The 17,737-nt window shown below is 44.6% G+C and overlaps 1 protein-coding gene across 4 annotated transcripts in view; it reads right to left on the bottom strand.

Annotated features, from left to right (window-relative positions):
• Positions 1–13,804: 13,804 nt before the first annotated feature.
• Positions 13,805–17,737, bottom strand: part of PLEKHB2 (pleckstrin homology domain containing B2) — a 194,737-nt gene continuing 190,804 nt past the window's right edge. Inside the window, exon 9 of one of the 4 annotated variants that reach the window (XM_087434993.1) lies at positions 13,805–14,015. In XM_087434993.1, the coding sequence (XP_087291119.1) occupies positions 13,914–14,015 (102 nt within the window). In that variant the 3' untranslated portion in view covers positions 13,805–13,913. The remainder of the gene's footprint in view (positions 14,016–17,737) is intronic. The other 3 variants (XM_087434992.1, XM_087434991.1, XM_087434994.1) reach the window with 3 other exon arrangements.

Genomic DNA, 17,737 nt, shown 5'->3' with positions numbered 1-17,737 from the left:
AGCCAAAAGAGGAGGATTGGCAACAGATGTTAGCTCAGGGCTAATCTCCCTCGCAAAAAGAAAAAAAAAGTTTGTGCTTTGCCTTGGGGAATTAGATGGGGGGGGCCTAGGAACAAAGAACATTTGAGCCTGAGTGACTGGAGAGAGTGCAAGGGACAGGAACAAGTCTACTGGGCTCACAACCTTGCCACACCAGCTGGCACCCCTCACCGAATCCTAACCACGGCTCCAGGCATCACAGGATCTTGCTGTCCTCCTTCTACAAAGGAGGGAACGGGGCTCAGAGGCACTGAGCAACTGGCCCTGTGGATGACGAGGCTGAGGCTTGACTGTGAAGCCTCAGAACAGTCAGATGCCAGCCCTGGAGCACACAGCCTCCTGGGCAGGCAGACAATAAACAAATGAATCACGTGCCCCAGGCCCGTGGCACAAGGGCAGCTCAACAGACTACATGTCTGAACTCCTCTGGAAGGAGACGAGGGCACAGGGCACAGGGGCAGCAGACGGAACAGAAGATTTCCAGGCCAGAGTTCACTGAGCCTCTGTCATAGTCTAGGGGACGTCCTGGGCCCGGCAGCATTCAGAGAGGAACACGGTGGAGGCAGAGGTGGGCAGGACCACTGTGGCCGGGCCCAGGGGAGCAGCCCGGGAGTGAGGTCGAGGATGGCCAGACAATGGCACTCCCAGGATGCAGGCCTCATGGAAGACACTTGGGGTACAGGAGGAAGCAGCTCCATGACTCTGCAGGGTTAAGGCAGTCAAACCCCGTGCAGTGATGCAGGATCTCTCCGGGGCGGTGTTTCCTTTGGCTGAGGAAACAGACACTGCAGTACTGATTACAAATGTCATGCAGAAGGTAGCAGCCCAGGGTATAGCACAGGCACAGGTGGGCCCACACTGAAAACTTCTCTGCCTGTTGCTTGTCAAGCTGTGCTGGCACATGAGGTCACCCCTAATTCTCGGGGGCTAGCATATTTCACACTCCTTAGAGACCAACAAGAGTTAGGAGTGATTCAGGTGCTTGCAACAAACACAAAAGGCATCGCCAACAGGGGGCGCCTCTCCAGGGAGGGCCTGCAGACCCCAGCTCTGCCTCCAGCCCGGGGCCCCAGCTGTACTCTATAATCTTGTGCTTTCCACCATTCTGTTTTGCATTTAAAAATATTGTTTTAGAAGTGAAAGATGTAGGTCACAAGTCATTTTGTCTAATTCTATAGCCTTTCTTTCATCAAAGCTCAAATCTCAGTGTGGCCAGAGAGACACCCCACATGGGTGGCAGGATTCTTACATTCCCAGGGGGTTTTCTCTTGGACTGGAAATGGCGGGGCTGCTTTCTTGACAGAGAAAGTGTGTGCTTTGAGTGTGGGTGTGTAGGTGAGTGTACATGTGCACAAGCGTGTAGACAGAGAGAGTGAGTGTTGTCGCATGTGTTTTCTCTTCCGTGCTGATGAACTCAGGCAGGCCTTTGGTCTCCACCTCTATCCACAGACACTAGTAACTCCACAGACTGGAGAAGCGGCATTCCCAGACTAACTCACAGGGGAAAAGGAGGACAAATGGGCGGCAGAGTTCCCACCCCAGGCGCTGGGGGTGAGAGGCCCGTCGTCAAGCCCTGTGGGGGCTGGGGCCGGATGGGCAGCGGCTCCATGCAGAAGGCCCTGGCCCTAGATGTCCCCTCACTGGCCTATGCGGTTCCTTGTGATTCCTCTAAAGTGTGACAGCCACCACTTTCCAAGCAGTTTGTGCCGGCATCTTCAGTGGTGGCTCTCCCCATTGTCACAACAACCCATGTAGCAGGGGTAGAGCCTCGGGGAGGCCCAGTGACCTATTTAGTCGTTCTCTGTTGTTACAGGCAGGCTTTCTGCACTCAGTGTGAGGAAAGACAAAGTAAATGTAGGTGGGAAAAAAGGCTCGACAGGAAAATGAGGGTCACAAAGCGAGATGGGGAAAAGAGCACACGAGGAAACACAGTCTTGCTGAGGGAGGGCCGGGCCAGCAGGGCGAGCAGAGCGGTGACCTGCACATGCTGCCCACAGTGCATGTGAGGGCAATGGCGCCAGCTTTAGGCCGGGGCCAGAGAGGCCGTCAGTGGCAGCCAAGAGGTGAGATGAACAAGGTTCTCCACCTGAGCTTCAGGAGACGCCTGCCTCTGCGCCTCCTCTCAGCACACGGACCCCCGAGGGCACCCCAGGTAAGCTGACAGCCTTGGGAAGACCTAGCATGGGTCAGCAGCTTTTTGGGGGAATAGCGAGTGAACCCCACTGTGTGGTCCAGGCTTGGCCTGACAGCCAGGCGACCTCTCGTTCAGTGTGGCAGTGAAGAAGCGCTCCTTCCATTGGGGAACATCACATGAGCTTCGAAACAGAGCAAACCCAGGGTTAATCCCAGTTCCAGGGCCACAGGGGAAAGAGACCTAACCTGGAAGCTCTGCTCCGCACCCCTGGAGTGGGACTAGCTCCCCCCTGATGTCCTCCAGGAGCTTAATAGTCGTTTCCATCTGTGCTTTCCACCACAAAGAGGCGGGCTTGCACGAGGGCTGACACGTGGGGCGAGGGGAGTCCCACGCCTGTCAAGAAAGCTGTCTGTGCTGGTCCAAAGCATCTGAGAGCAGGTGGAATGTGTCTTTGGGTGCGTCAGGTCCCCTGGGGACATCTTGCTCACCTCCTCCTCCTCTCTGAAGCCGCTGATTCAGTTCATTCACTCCCTCATTCATTCACCCAGCAAGAACTTCTGAGCACCTACTCTCTGCCAGGCACTGGGAACAGCAGTGAGGAAGGCCGGATCCCTGCGCCAGGAGGTCAAGTCTAGTGTGTTCTCGGGTCCCCAGGTCTTACTCCTCCTTCAGCCTTCCCATGCCCACCTTCCTGTCTGTGCTGGGCCGTCTCTACTTGAACTGGCATCTCCCATAACTGCAAATCGAAAGCTCACCTTTTCCCCCAAATCAACCTCAAATGGAGCTTCTTCTGTGCAAAGTCCTCCCTGATTGTCCACTTGGAAGTGACCTCTCACCCTGCTGACCCTACAGGACATTAGTTCTGCCCCTCCTTCATGGTTTTTAGCGTTTTAGCATTTACTATTTATTTTTTTAATTTAAAAAGAGTTGCAGATTCTCCCATAATAGTTCCCTGTAAAATTACTTTCCCATTTCATCCCTTGCCCTCACCTCACTCCCTCTCCACCCTGTAAACTCTGGCTTATCTGGTGCCAGAGGATTCCAGGTATCGCTCAAGTTTGCTGTGCAGACAAGAGAAGGAAAAGTGCCTGTGTCAGCGCACAGCCTGCTAGGGGACACCTTACATTTTTGCTGGGCAACAGACATATTAACACGGAAATATGTTTCCCCAAAGGAACTCACTTACAGCCTTCAGATCCTTATCACAATTGTAGTTAAGTAATTATTGGTGCAAACAGCAAATGAAGAAAACATCTTTTGAGAAAATCTACAAAAATTTGGTAAGCGAGTCTGTGGTGTTTCAACCAAGACAGCTCCCTTCCTTCCTACTCCAAGCTCACTAAAACAAAGACTCTATTCCAGACCACTGCAGCCAAGAATACAGGGATCCCTCTCCCCCCAGCTCCCAGCTGGAGGGCCTTCTTCCTTGGAGGAGCGGGACCTCAGTGTTTCTCATTCTGGCCCCAGCTACCTGTTGCTGAGTGAGTGCAGTTGAGAGGTGGGGACTCCACTTTCCCAGCCAGCTCCCACTCATGGAAGTGAGGCTCTAGCGTGGGTAGAGTGCACCAAAAATACCGGGCCCTGAGAACACTTCCCAGCTCATGGTGGTATTTCCACATCAGGAGAGGCAAGCCAAGAGGACCTCAGGCTGCTGCCCCCCTCCACCAAGGGTTCAGATCCTAGAGAAGATATTGTCACTCAGAGAGAAGCTTGACGTTGTCCCCAACCCCATCTCCAGAACCCTGGCTAACAGATTTTGCCTGGGGTCAAGAAGCAGCCTTTAAACATATAACTCTTCATTTGTTCCTGAAGGAACTGACCTCATTTGCAACAGAGCTGGAGAAGTTCAAGCTTAAAGGTGCTCTCAAGAATGGTGGATGTTGTGGTGAAGGGAAATTGGGAAGAGATTCATGAATTTAATAAAGATACAGCCCAGACTGTAGGCTGGCTAGTTTGCAGGAGAGAACTAGGGAATAAGTCAGCTAAGAGGAGCCCTTCTGGGACAGAATAGATATCAAACACAGATCTCAGAGACTACTCCTTAAAAGGAGCCACAATTTGATTGGATTCGTTTGAAGAGTAATTTATGCCCCAGGGCATTATTGAAAGGAAGATATACAAATGGCCAATAAGCACATGAAAAGATGCTTGACATCATTAGTCATCAAGTAAATGCAAATCAAGACCATGATAAGATACCACTTCACACCCACTAGGGTGGCTAGAATAAAACAATCAGATTATAACAAGTGTTGATAAAGATGTGAAGAAATTTGAACCCACATACCTTGGTGGTGGGAATGTAAAATGATACAGCTGCCTTGGAAAACTGTGCAAATTCCTCAAACAATTAAACATAGAGCAGCAAGAAACATATGACCCAGCAATTCTACTCCTAGGCATATATTCAAGAGAAATGAAAATATGTCCACACAAAAACTTGTACATAAATGGTCATAGCAGCATTATTCATGTTGATGCAAAATAGCCAATAACCATTCTATAGATAAGAGAAATAAGGTGAGTTTACTTGAGCCAGAGTGAGGACTATAACCCGGGAAGGCCTTAGAAGCATGGTTTCCAGTAGTCTTATATCTCATTAGAACAAAGAACATGCATTAAACACACCCAGGATACATTTTCATCAAAACTTCAAAGGATATTCAATTGGAAATTAGCAGGTCAAGGTGACCATGATGTCAGGAAAGGGACTAATCTGGGCATTACCAATAGGGTGTTGTCAATAGTGCATAGGAGGGGAAGTGTGCATTCTTATCTTAAGAGAGTATATTCTTTAATGGTTAAGCAGATGTACAATGTATGTTTGATAGGCCATAAGTCAGGCTTTTTAGTTCAAGCCGAATCAGTTTTGAACTCCAAAAGTTACCCCATATACCTTAATATGTGAGAATTTGCTGTCATTTTCCCCTTTTGATCAATAATCTTTGAATAGAAAGCATTGCTGATAAAAAAAAAATATTGTCCCTCGGTGCCAGGGTGGTTACTGCCTGCCCTGGGTCCCCCGTGTCCCTCAGTCCTAGGATTTTATTTCATTGATTTGCCCAGTTATCCAATTTGGGGGGAAATAGTCAGATACAGTGGACAAGCATAGAGGTATATATTAACAGGGGAAGTGTTTCATAGGTTATTTAATGTGTTAAATATTTTTAGATTATTGCACATGTGCTTTTACATGACCTCCTATAGTTACATTGTTTATGACAATTATACAACAGGTAATACAATACTTGAAATGATTAGCTTAAAAATGAAGTCTTAGGCATAGCCTTAATAAGAAAAGGAGATTCGTCCAGGGTTGTTAAGATTGGTCAACCATCTAAGGTCGCTGAGCAATCAGTAATTAGTTTGAATATTATGACTAATACAAGAATTCCAGAACATGATGTAATCTATGCAGAAATAGAAGTACAATGATGTACACCTGAAATTTTTACAACGTTATAAACCAATGTTACTGCAATAAACAAAAAATTTAAAAAAAAAAAGAATTCCAAGGAGTAATAGAAATAGGAATTACAATTGGGTCGCCAATGGAAGCCAATACCAGAAGGGAGCCAACTAAACAAATCAAGACCAGGTATAGGACCGTTCAAGGCATTCAGAGATGATGCACTGGAAGACTCATCAGGTATAAAAATACAGCATTCAGTTTCAATGATATATATGTACCACCCTGGGATGCTGTAAGAATATCTAAGTCCATTCTATTTTGAAGGACAGCCTTCCTCATTAAAGACATCTTAGTATTTAAAAAGGCTATTCCTGCTTGACAACTTTTAAGGGCTTCTGTATGTGATATGACATCTTCTAGCCCCAAAGAAGGAACACATATAGCTAGCTGCTCAGTGGTCATACCAGTGGAAAACTGAATGAGCCCATCTGGCCTTAAAGAGAGAGGTTGGCAACACGTTAGCTCAGTGAATCCTTTCCTGCATCCAAGGGAAGCTCAGGGTGCAGTGTTTTAGCTATCCAGGCAGTAGCCAAGGCCAGAGATTTGTTACATGTAACCATTGAGTTCCAAGAGGAGCCACCCAATAAACACCTGGCCTTTGACCAGGCTGTTCCAAATCAATCACTTTCTTTAAGTATGATAGTATTCTGAAAAACTTAAATGGAACAATTATAAAATAGGTATACAGTTTAAGCATCACAAAGGTTTAAATGAGGAGATTTAAGCTTGGGAATACAGGCCTGGGCCTGGTCTGGAGTCTTGGGACAGCTGTCTACAACGGATGCTGTCTTCTTCTCATCCTGGTTTGGAGAGATTTTCATTGGTCAGTTGAAGTCAGATATCAGAAATAGGAACTGAAACCCACTCAGGTGAGAAACCTCTTTTAAAATGAGAAATGTGAATCCATGAGTCTGTATCTTTTGATTCTGTAGCACGTGAATTGGTTAATAGTACCTGGTATGGTCCTTTCCAATGGGGCTGCAAAGAGTCTTTTACTTGATGCTTCTTCTGATAACAAATTCTCCAGGTTATAGTCCATGATCCTTAAGGTCTGGGAGCTCTCTGTGAAAATAATCGGCTACCAACCTCTCATCATTTTTTCTTTTTTTTAAGTGTCTCAATGAGACCTTGACAATAATTAAGATATTTCCTTTAAGCAAAATTGGTTCATACATTTCTTCGTCTAAGTCCAGTTATTATCTTGAAAGGGGACAGCTGATGTTTACCAAAGGGCGTAGATCTAAGATTGAGGAGCACTAGTGGAAGAGCTTCTGGCCATGAGAGATTAAGTGCTTCTGAAAGCTTTGCCAATTGAGTTTTGACGGTGCCATTTAGTTCTTTCCAACAATCCTGAGGATTGGGGATGGTAAGCACAGTGGAAATTCTGCATTATTGGCCAAATATTACAAATAGATTTAATTATTTGTCCAGTGAAATGAGTTCCCCAGTCACTATGTAACTCGGTAGGAATTCCACAAACAACAATTATTCTCTCCAATAATAATTGGTCTAAAGCCATCGCTCTTCTGCAAGGAAAGGCCTCAACCCAATGTAAGAACACATAGATCATTATAAGATATATTTATATCCCTAAGATTGTGGCATTTGGACAAAGTCCAATTGCCATACCTCAAAGGGTACCTTAGGAAGGGGAAAGTGGCCTTGTGATTCATAAAATAGTTTCCATAGATTATATTTTGGGCATATAACACAATGAGTATAGGCTGTATGGGCCGCTGTGGGAGAAAGTTTTCAAAAGTATTGCTTTCCCCATAAAATTACCTTTTCAGGTGCCCAATGGGTTAATTGGTATATATCCTGGAGCAGTGGCAATTGTGCTCCAGTAGGTACTATGGGTTTCTTATTGGGCCCAAACCACATCTGTGAGGGGTGTCCAAAATTCCCCCCTTTGACGGCCATGTCTGTTTCTCTTCTTCTGTGGCAATTTCTTGAGCCTGTAGAAGGAAATCTTTTACTGAGTAGCAGAATTAATACAAAGTAGCAGGCATTCTTGAGGCTGGACAGCATATACAGCTTGATAATGTCTTGCTTATCATTTAAGTAAGACCCATCTGTAAACCAAATTAAATAGAATGCAGTCGTGGTCTTTCCTCTTGTGATGTTGGAAGCAAGATAGCAGGGTTAAAATAGTGAGTAATATTTACCTACAAAATATAACCTAAGAAGGTTTATCATTTACTTGACAATGCTTCCCATGCAATTTAGCATACCAAACAAGCCTAATTAGTTTAGTATCACTTTAAGAAGTCTCCGGGCTCTTTCAAAAGAAAGATTTGATTTAGGATATGAATTTTGGGGAGCTTGTCAAAAATATCAAAAGGTTTTAAAACATTTGGTCAGACAAGAACAAGGGGCTGCTGATCTTTTCACAGTGGAACAATGCTTAGTTATCCACTCAAACAACAGAAACAGTCAAGGGCAAACAGGGTTCAAAACAGTCAAAAAATCTTAATAGAGAGACCTCAGTCTTCTTGAACACAGGAAATTATTTTAACAAAACATAGTTTTTCTGTCTTTTAGGTAGACTTACTCAAAGGTAAAGAAAAACCTTTTATAACCTGTTTATCAAGTTCAAGAAAATTATCCTTTTAGGAGAGAGGAAAAAACCAAATTCTAATTTTGCACCAGCTTACTTTTGACATTAAAACTTATTTACTTAATTAGATCCATTTTAATCTTAGCCAACTTGACCATGCACAAAACTCTGTTTTCAGAATTCTTCTTTCACAACCTTCTATAAGCTTTTTTTTTTTACATTTAGAATTTATCCCATGCCTTTTTTTTTTCCTCCTGGTACTTTGGGACAAATTTATGTTTCTTAACCAACCAAACAAAATATTTCTATTCTTTGTAACTTCTTTAGTATATACATCTTACTTTCCTTGTATACAGAGCTGTTTTCCTTATTAATGTTCAGTAACTTTAATTACATATATTAATTAGAATTTTTTAACCCTTACAGACTTTAGTAAAAACTAAAAGGTAAGCAATTATGAACTGTCTTTTATATCAGCATTCTAAACACTTTTCATAATTTCTAGAAACATGCCACTTTATAACAATAAAACAAGGCGTATTCACTAACTAGACCCAAACACTTTTTAGTTTCTCTGTAATAAGAAGCCAAAAGTAGATAAACTTAGATATGTTTAGCAATAACGTTTCAGTATTTTATCTTATTTGAAAATGACTCAGATACTCAACAAATTTTTATCATTTAACTTGATTTAGCAAAATCTCTAAAGGTTTAAGTTACCAAAGGGAATTTGGAAGCTGTTTTTCCTCAAGTATACAGACCATAAAACGTAATTATTGTACCCAAAAACTCTTACTTATCTTCATCTATCTAAATCATTTGTTTTCAACAATTGTCAATCAAACCAACAAACTTAAACCAGCTTTCACGTACCAAAGATTAATTTATATCATGTTAACTTGAAAGACATTTGGGTTAATTTCTGTTACATTTAGAATTTATGTAAGCGCTTACTTCAAGCCAATTAAACAGAGCTCTTAATTTTAACCATACTATCTGGAGGTAAAATATCACAGATATGTAACATACATATAGACACAAATACACAGAGTCTCCACAGCTATGGGTTTTAAATTACTGTCATGAATCAGGTACAGTAACACAAAGCTCCCTAGCTATGAATCCAAATTTTGTTTTAAGCCTTTTTACTAATATTTGTGGAGAAGACACTTGAGATGCTAGATTTTTGGCGAGGGTACTCTTATGGCCATTTTTTGGCCTTTTTCCCTTTTTTTTTCCTTCAGTCTTAGGAATTGGTGATGAGCTAGATAACACCTCCCGGAGAGGCGAGGCGATAACCCTTTCTGAGATAAAGGAACTGGGTGGAATCTGGACTGCCCCTACAGCTGCATTTCCAGTCTTACAAGGATTTCTTTTTTTAAAGACAGTTGCTCTTAATTTCTCAGAAATTGGGTTGTAACTCAAATGACATTATAGATTGATCTACCTGTCCAACTATATCACAAAGGCACAGAGAAACCACTCAAGTTTTCCCCAAGATGGAGTTTCTGGGGCATAATAGAAAGTGTTTCCAATTAGTAAAAATGCACCAGAGGGGTGAGTCTCCAGGGATGCTTGGGGCATTACCCCTGGCGGTAAAGCTAGTATCCCACTGACAGCGGGGCAGAGTAGGGTGCAGAGCCCCACTGTGGGCATCAATTAAGCTAAAATATTTAGTCAAGTCCCACTCAGCCTGGGCACTTATTCCCTGAACCAGCACAAAGCAAGCTAGGGAGGCAAGAGGCACAAGCCTGGAGCAGGGTGGGGGCCAGGGCTCCCAATTCTGGGATTGAGAGTTAAATCCCTGGCAGAAAGTTTTTCAAGTTTTCAATTTTACAGAAGGTCCAGGTTCTGCTCAGGTCCAGCCTGAATTTAACTCCAACTTGGTGACAACAGAAGAGGTGATGAACAAGACAGACAAAGAAGCGAAAGAGTTGATCAGGCCTTGTGCTCATGTCCTCTTCCCAAGGATTGTCAAGATAAGGGTCACAGAAACAACAGACTTTGTGACGGGGCACATAACTTTGGCAGGACAGTTTACAGAATATAGGTCTCCTGTCCCCATAACTGACTCAGTACGCACCTGAAATGCTCCACAGGTTCTTGACAGGAGACAAAACAGGGTTCCAGGTTTCAGTCAAATGACCCAGGGCCAACCTGGAATCACTCCATGTGCCCCAAAACCAGAGGAGAGCTCCCAGAGGTAGAGCTCAGACTCTCCAAAACCAGCCAGAGGAGAGCTCCCAGGGGTGGAGTGCGGACTCTCCGAAACCAGCCAGAGGAGAGCTCCCAGGGGTGGAGCGCGGACTCTCCGAAACCAGAAGCTGCAGCCTGGTCAGTCAAAGGACTGACCCACGGGCCAACCTGGAATCACTCCAGTTGTCCAAATAGATTAACAGAAACCAGACACCAGAACCACCAAGAGAGGGCACCTCACTTGGGGTCTCCTGGGTGATCAGGCCTGGAAACCAGAGGGGAGCTCCCAAGCTCAAAAGCAGCCCAAAGTGGCCACTGTAACTTTAAATTGTCCCAGATTAGCTTGCCAGCTGTTTACAGTTATCTCCATTTTACGGGGCTTTTATCAAGGTGGCTGCAAAAAACAAGGTAATTTCTAAAAAGAGTTTGTTACCATCACTGAGAAGAAACTCAGTTCCCAAACAGCCAATTTTAAGCTATTTACCAACACAGACATGGACACAGACAAAGAAAAACAGTCAGATGCAACAAAGATTTTATAGCCTCTGTTTTAAAAATTTTAGCAGTTTGTGTCTGCAAAAGCTTCTTTCCCATTTTTTTTTTTCTTTCTTTCAGTCTTAGGCCGCTTTTATTAAGCACTTGCACAAGTCTCCGGAGTTCGGAGGGGAGGCTGGCCATTCGGGAACTGGCCGGGCTTTTAGAAGCTCAATTTCCCACTTTTCTTTTGGTTTTGTTTTGCTATAAAGTCTGAACAATTTCTAGGGACTGTGTAGTGGGTCAGGAGTGTGCTGTTTAAAGAAAGGTCATAATCACTCTCTCACACACCTCAGTTTTTCCTACCCGCAGCCTAAGACAGCCGTGGGGGCTCGGAGCACCTGGGTGACCAACCGTCCTAGGCACTTCCCCAGACGAGACTTTAATTAATTAACGTGAATAATAGTGGAGTTCCCCATGGGACCGCTGCACGTCTCGAGGCTCAACCTCAGACACTCCCACTAGGTTCTCAGTCACCTGAAAATGACTTCTCTTCAGAGCTGAACAAGTTCAGTCTCTCATTTCTCTATCAACCAGTTTGTTCAGATGTTATAAACACAATTCTTTCCAATTTAAAGCCTAATTACAAAGGTCAGCCTGTCCCATTCACTCCAAAATTCCCCCTAGGCTCCCCTGGCCTAGGAAATTCCCCCTGGGTTTCTCTCTCCTAGGAATTCCCTCCTAGGCTCCTCTGATCTAGGGTATGTACCGGTACCCCCTTAAGACACCTAGTCTTAAATTCTTAAGTTCTGAAGTAGCTCAAATAAACTCTGGACCGTTGACTTAAAATAAGGAGGTCCAGGTTTCAGGAGAACTCACCAGGGCCACCTGAAGAATGCAGTGCACCGGGGAGCTCAATGGGCCTGAATGCTGGTTCAGTGTGGATTCCAGGTGGTCTCCAGTGGGTTTCTCTGAAATCCTGCCACGACTATGCCAAGAAATGTCATCACAAAATAACCAATGACCATTCTATAGATAAGAGAAATAGGTGAGGTTACTTGAGCCAGAGTGAGGGTTATAAACTGGGAAGGCCTTAGAAAGCATTCCGGAGAAGCATGGTTTTCAGTACAGTCTTATATCTTTTTAGAACAAAGAACATACATTAAACACACCCAGGATACCTTTTTATCAAAGTTTCAAGGAGGTATTCAATTGCAAATTAGCAGGTCAATGTGACCATGATGTCAGGAAAGGGACTAATCCGGGCTTTGCCTATAGGGCATTACCAACAGGGTGTAGAAGGGGAAGTATGCATTCTTATCTTAAGAGAGCACAGTCTTTCCTCCCCCTCCAAAAGCCCCAGTAGATAGTTGTATGTCATAGTTGCACATCCTTCTAGTTGCTGTATGTGGGACGCGGCCTCAGCATGGCCGGAGAAGCAGTGCGTCGGTGCACGCCCGGGATCTGAACCCGGGCCGTCAGTAGCGGAGCGCGAGCACTTAACCACTAAGCCACGGGGCCAGGCTCAAGAGAGCACAGTCTTTAATGGTTAAGCAGATGTACAACGTATGTTTGATAGGCCATAAGTCAGGCTTTTCAGTTCAAGCCAAATCGGTTTTGAACCCGAATAGTTACCCCATATACCTCAATATGTGAAAATCTCTTGTCAAAATGAACACCATGAAATTTTGTGGGAAAAAAGTCCTATGTCTGAGACTCCATTTACAGCAGTTAAAGACCTGAGAACACCAAACCAGTAACAGTACCCAGCCTTCATGATGTGAGCCACTTCCAGCATGGCCACAAACAGCTCTCCATCCTCCTCCTCTGTCTCCCTGTGGCCAGCTGATGTCAACACCCAGTTGACGTTGGAAGCCACATTTTGACAATGGGTCCCTGAATGACTACATGGAGTAGGCTGCCCCAAGCCTGCTCTGCCACTGTATGCCACTCTATGAGGCGGAAATAAATGTGGATTGTGATAAGCCAATGAGACAGCAAGGCTTTCTGTCTATCTGCTACCATTATCTTAAAAGGATACACAGAAGAAGTCTGGAACAGCACAGGGAAAGAGTAAAATCTATGCAGAGACTGTAAGAGGATAGTCAGATAACTTCCAAGGAGCATGCATAATTGCTACTCTGCATTTGTGCATTTTTCTGAGGAGGGAGTCCACGACATTTATTAGATTTTCCAAAGGGGTCAGTGATCCAAAAATGCTAAGATTCATTGCCTTACGTTACCTCATTTAACCATGTGAGTCAGGCATTATTGAGGCTCAGTGGTGTAAGTTTACTAAACCAGTTCATTCATCCATTCACTCAGCACATATTTACTGAGCATTTCCTCTGCTCCCAACACCCTCCACACTCTTGGAATACATTGGAGAACAAGACAGCCAGCCCTCTTGGACGTGGAAAATGGAGCACACCTCAGAGAAATGTGCAGTAAATGCAGTAGTCCTTGGGGGGCCTGTAATCTGGCTGTGCCCAGTCTGGGGGTGAGGGAGGGTGCTCTGAAGGAGATGCAATTGTGACCAGACACAGCTGGGCTGGAAGAGTGCTGTCCTCAGAGGGAGGGGCCAATGTGGATGCTCAGCAGCAGGGGGCAGCCAGGGCCATCAAGAGGCTGAGAGGCTCCAGCTGGAGCCTGGAGCACTAGGGAAGGGCAAAGGGGCTGCGGAGGGGGCAGGGCTGAGGTATGGAGGGCCGGGCAGGCCAAGTCACGGAGCTGTGCTTACCCCAAGGGAGGAACCATAGCAAGAGGGCAGTCTGACCCTTAGGCTAGAGCCGTCACCTCAATAGTTCACTAAACAAACCAGCTGTGAGCACCTCAAACCCCAGGGAGTGGTCAGAGGAGGCACTCTCCAGGCGATGCCTTGTGGCCCGGATTCATTCACATGGGCACAGGTCATCCATCTCCCGTCCCAAGCCAGCTCACCCTGGGACCAGGTCCAAAGTGGCTCATCAACACATCTTCTCAGGGGCAACAGGTACAGGTAAAGGAGTCAGCGCTTAATTCGTAATTGGCAGCTTTCGTCTTCATGCTCTTGATCCCAGAGAGCAAACAACAGAAGCCTTTCGGAATGTATCTGTCTGAGTGTCAGAGCTGCCACTCAGCTGCTTTGATGTCTCAGCGCCTGCCTATTTGAAACAGAAAATTGTCACATTAAGAAGATTATGCAGAATCCATTTGTCACCACCATTTTCCCATGGCAGTGACATCTACCTTCCACCTGCCATTAAAGTCATAGCCATAAAAGACAAAGGTAACAGAAACAAGTTAAAATGCAGGAGCATTCCGTGATTACAGGAAATTTAACGAAGGGAGAAAAGCCCAGTTCTTAAAATGCAAATACAGCAGGCTTCAAATCCTATCATAATGGCTTCCAAGCAACAGAGGCTCTGGAGAAAAAAAAAAAAGAGTCACTTGAACCCCAGCCCCCCAGCAACTTACTGGTTGGCCAACCTAACCCAGCACCTCCCTTGCCTGCTATGCAATGAATTGACGGCTTGCTTACAAAAAGGCATTGTGTGAATACCATGGACCATCAGCCAGTCAGGATCTGAATTACTGTGATGAAGCAACCCGGTGAAACCATCTGGTGACATTAATAAAAGGCAAATTTGAAAGCTGTCCCCAAACAGCCAATGAGTATATAGTTCAGGTCATGGTTTGTGAGGCAAGGACCTGGACCAAGCCATGTGGCCATATCATGCTGTCCCAGAGGGCTAAGCCTGGTACTGATGTGTGGGTGTTCCAGAACCAGGACAACAGGTTATTCACATGACAAAATGAGGTTGGATTCCTTCTGCACACTCCACTGAAATATCTATGCCAGGCGGATTAAGTCATAAATGTGACTTACAAAACATAAACTACAAAACATTTAGAAGATGACATAGGAGACTGTTTTATGACTTTGGGATAAGACAGAACCTATTAAACAAGATGCAAAATGCACAAACCATAAAAGAAAGGATGGATAATTTTAACTACATTAACGTTAAGAACATCTGTACATCAAATGACATCATAAAGAGAGAGAAAATGCAAGTCATAAACTGGGAAAAGATCCTCGCAACATATATAACTGAATTATTATCCAGCATATAGAAAGAATTCTGACCTAATAGGGAGATGGCTAACAGGCCAATAGAAATGTGGGCAAGATACATGGACAGGCATTTTCCTGGGAAGAAGACAACTGTGACCCATCAACACATGAAAAGTTGCTCAACCTCATTAGTAACCAAGGACTGGTAAATTAGAACCATAATAAAAGACCATTTCACATCCACCAGTTTGGACAAATTAAAGAGTTGGACCCTTCCAAGGACGTCGTTTGCAGGAACTCTCATTTATTGCTGCTGGGTTCATTTTGTCCAGCCAGTGGCAAAAGCGAGTAAGTTGGAGATGCATAAGTCTCTTCTTCAAAATATCCCCAAGAGCAGTGGTGCTCAAACCCTTTACACTTTTACACCATTGACACACTTAAAAATTAGTGAGGACACTAAAGAGCTTTTGTTTATGTAGGTTATATCTATATATTGATGTTTACCATATCAAAAATCAAAACTCAGAAAGTTTTAAGCACGTATTAATTTATTTTTAAATAACAGTAATCCCATTTCACGTTAACATGGTTAACGTTTTCAAAGAAAAAACAAGTATATTTTCAAAAATAAAATTTAGGAGAAAAGTGGCATTGTTTTAAGTTTTTATAAATCTTTTTAAAGTCTGACTGAATAGAAGACAGCTGAGTTCTCATCCCTGCTTCTGTTGTGACACACTGCTGCGGCTGGAGCATGAGAAGAATATCCAGTCCCATGCAAATGAGGAGTTGGAAAAGGGGGGAGTTATCTTCCAGATAACTGTGGATATTCTTTTTTGCTTTTGTACCCAAACTTGATAAATGACAGCTCCTTAAAGGTTAGTTGTCATGTGGAATTTGACAATGAAATTTTCATACCCAGTTAAATGCACCGGCCTTGCTTGCACTTTGAATGGCTCTGTTCGCCACATGTGATTTTGTAACATTGTGCATCAGTCATTTGGAAAATACTGGGTCTCTGAGTTGTGCAGACCTTCCAAACAAGAGAGCTTATGAGAGAACAATGGTGAAAAAGTCAAATAATGTTTTAGTATTGTTCCTGGACCAAAGTGGATCTGCTTCTTGAAATAAAGCCTTCACCAGAAGTAGTTGTCACACAAAGCAAAATTTTTATTTGCACATAAAGGAGACCACAGGGTATAACCTCAGAAAGCTGTGGCTCCGCCAGCAAGGGAAAGCAGTGCCTTGTATTTTGGAGAGGGGATGAATATTCAAAACGGCAATTTTGTCATCACATGGAAAGGTGGGTATAAGCTCACGCAGGCGCAGTCTGAAATCATGCTTTCATATACATTGCACGTTATGCTAATAAGGCTTAACCTCCTCCTGGGGCAGAGATCTTAGCTTTATAATAAAGCAGAGGTTACTCTTGTACACTTCTCTGCCCGTCTGCACAGGTGTCACTCTTGCCTTTGGGGTTTGCTCGGTTCAGGGCAGTCGGTGTTTAGATCTTCTTCTTGGAACATAGCTGAAACCAACAACCTCAAGGACATTAGAGAAAGGAACACCTGCACTTTTCAGCAAGACGAGAAATAGGTCGGATGCTGTGGCTGGTGACAGTATCATTATGAAAATAGTTTTGACCACACAGACCCCCTGAAAGTGTCTGGGGATGCAGGTGTCCCCAGACCAAGTTTGAGAAGCACGCCATCCAGAAACTCTTGCAGGTGTGCAGAGGCAATGCCATGCACTGAAATGTTCACAGTAGCTGTGTCACAAGAGGAAAACAGGCATGAGCCAGATGCTCATCAAGACTGCAACAGAAAAACAAATGTGGTAACTGCATACAACAGAAGACTACACCAAGTGAGAGGAGGGAAACAGCTCCAGCTGTATCCATCCACACAGAAGACTCCCCATTGCGTAATAAAGAGCAAAGGAAGGGAGTCACAAGAGTCTACATAGAGAGAGGACTACCCAGTTCCAGAGCTCAAAACAGACAACCAGTAACCCACATATTGCGGGGATGCACACGGAGGGGACGCAAGCATATTATCAACACAAAGTTCTGGGTGGTAGGCTCCTTTCTTGAGGAGGGAGGCAGGTAGTAGTGATCTCTCTCTCTTAATCTGTGGGGTAGGTACATGGGTGTCTGTTTTAGCATTAGTCTTTAAATGGTATGTGTGTTTTTTTCACACTCTTTTATATAGGTGGTACATTTCATAATAAAAAACTGTTGAGGATAAGAGAAGAAGAGAATAGAAAATGAGAGAAGAGAAGACAGATAATAGCTAGTCTGGTGAGATCTGCTGCTCTGAGCCCGTTCCACTATGTGAACTGTCTTCCTGACACTTGTCCCCTTCACTCTCTGAGTCACATGTGTCACACATAAGTAAGCCATCAGCAGACATGTGGACCCTTGCTGTTGTGAGGATAATCGAATCTTTGCAAAACCAAGGGCTTCCTTAGCTGGCAAATGAGCACTCTCAGGAATCGTGCTCTGACCTCCCTCTGGTCATCTCAGTTACCACCTGTCGCCCTGCCATGGGACATCTGAGGCAGGGCGTTCATCTTCTCCCCTGCCTTCCTCTGAGCTCCCCAAGCAGGACCCACGATCCACTCATCCAGGGGACCCCAGCCCTCAGCTGCAGCAGCCCCAGCCAGTGAGTGCCCAGAGAATGTTTAGGAATGATGGGGTGGGGCTGGGCAGCCTCAGGAATCCCACGCAGGTCATGGTGATGAATGCGTCTCAGACGCTCCTTGCCTTACCCATGGGCCCTACGTGATGGACGCCAACCAAGGGGTGACCCA

The sequence above is a fragment of the Ceratotherium simum genome, chromosome 9 (genome assembly GCF_057802395.1).
Source record: "Ceratotherium simum simum isolate JZ-2026a chromosome 9, ASM5780239v1, whole genome shotgun sequence".
In the NCBI taxonomy this organism is placed as follows: Eukaryota; Metazoa; Chordata; class Mammalia; order Perissodactyla; family Rhinocerotidae; genus Ceratotherium; species Ceratotherium simum.
The sequence above is the reverse complement of the archived record's forward strand: the minus strand, read 5'-3'. Positions and strand labels throughout refer to the sequence as shown.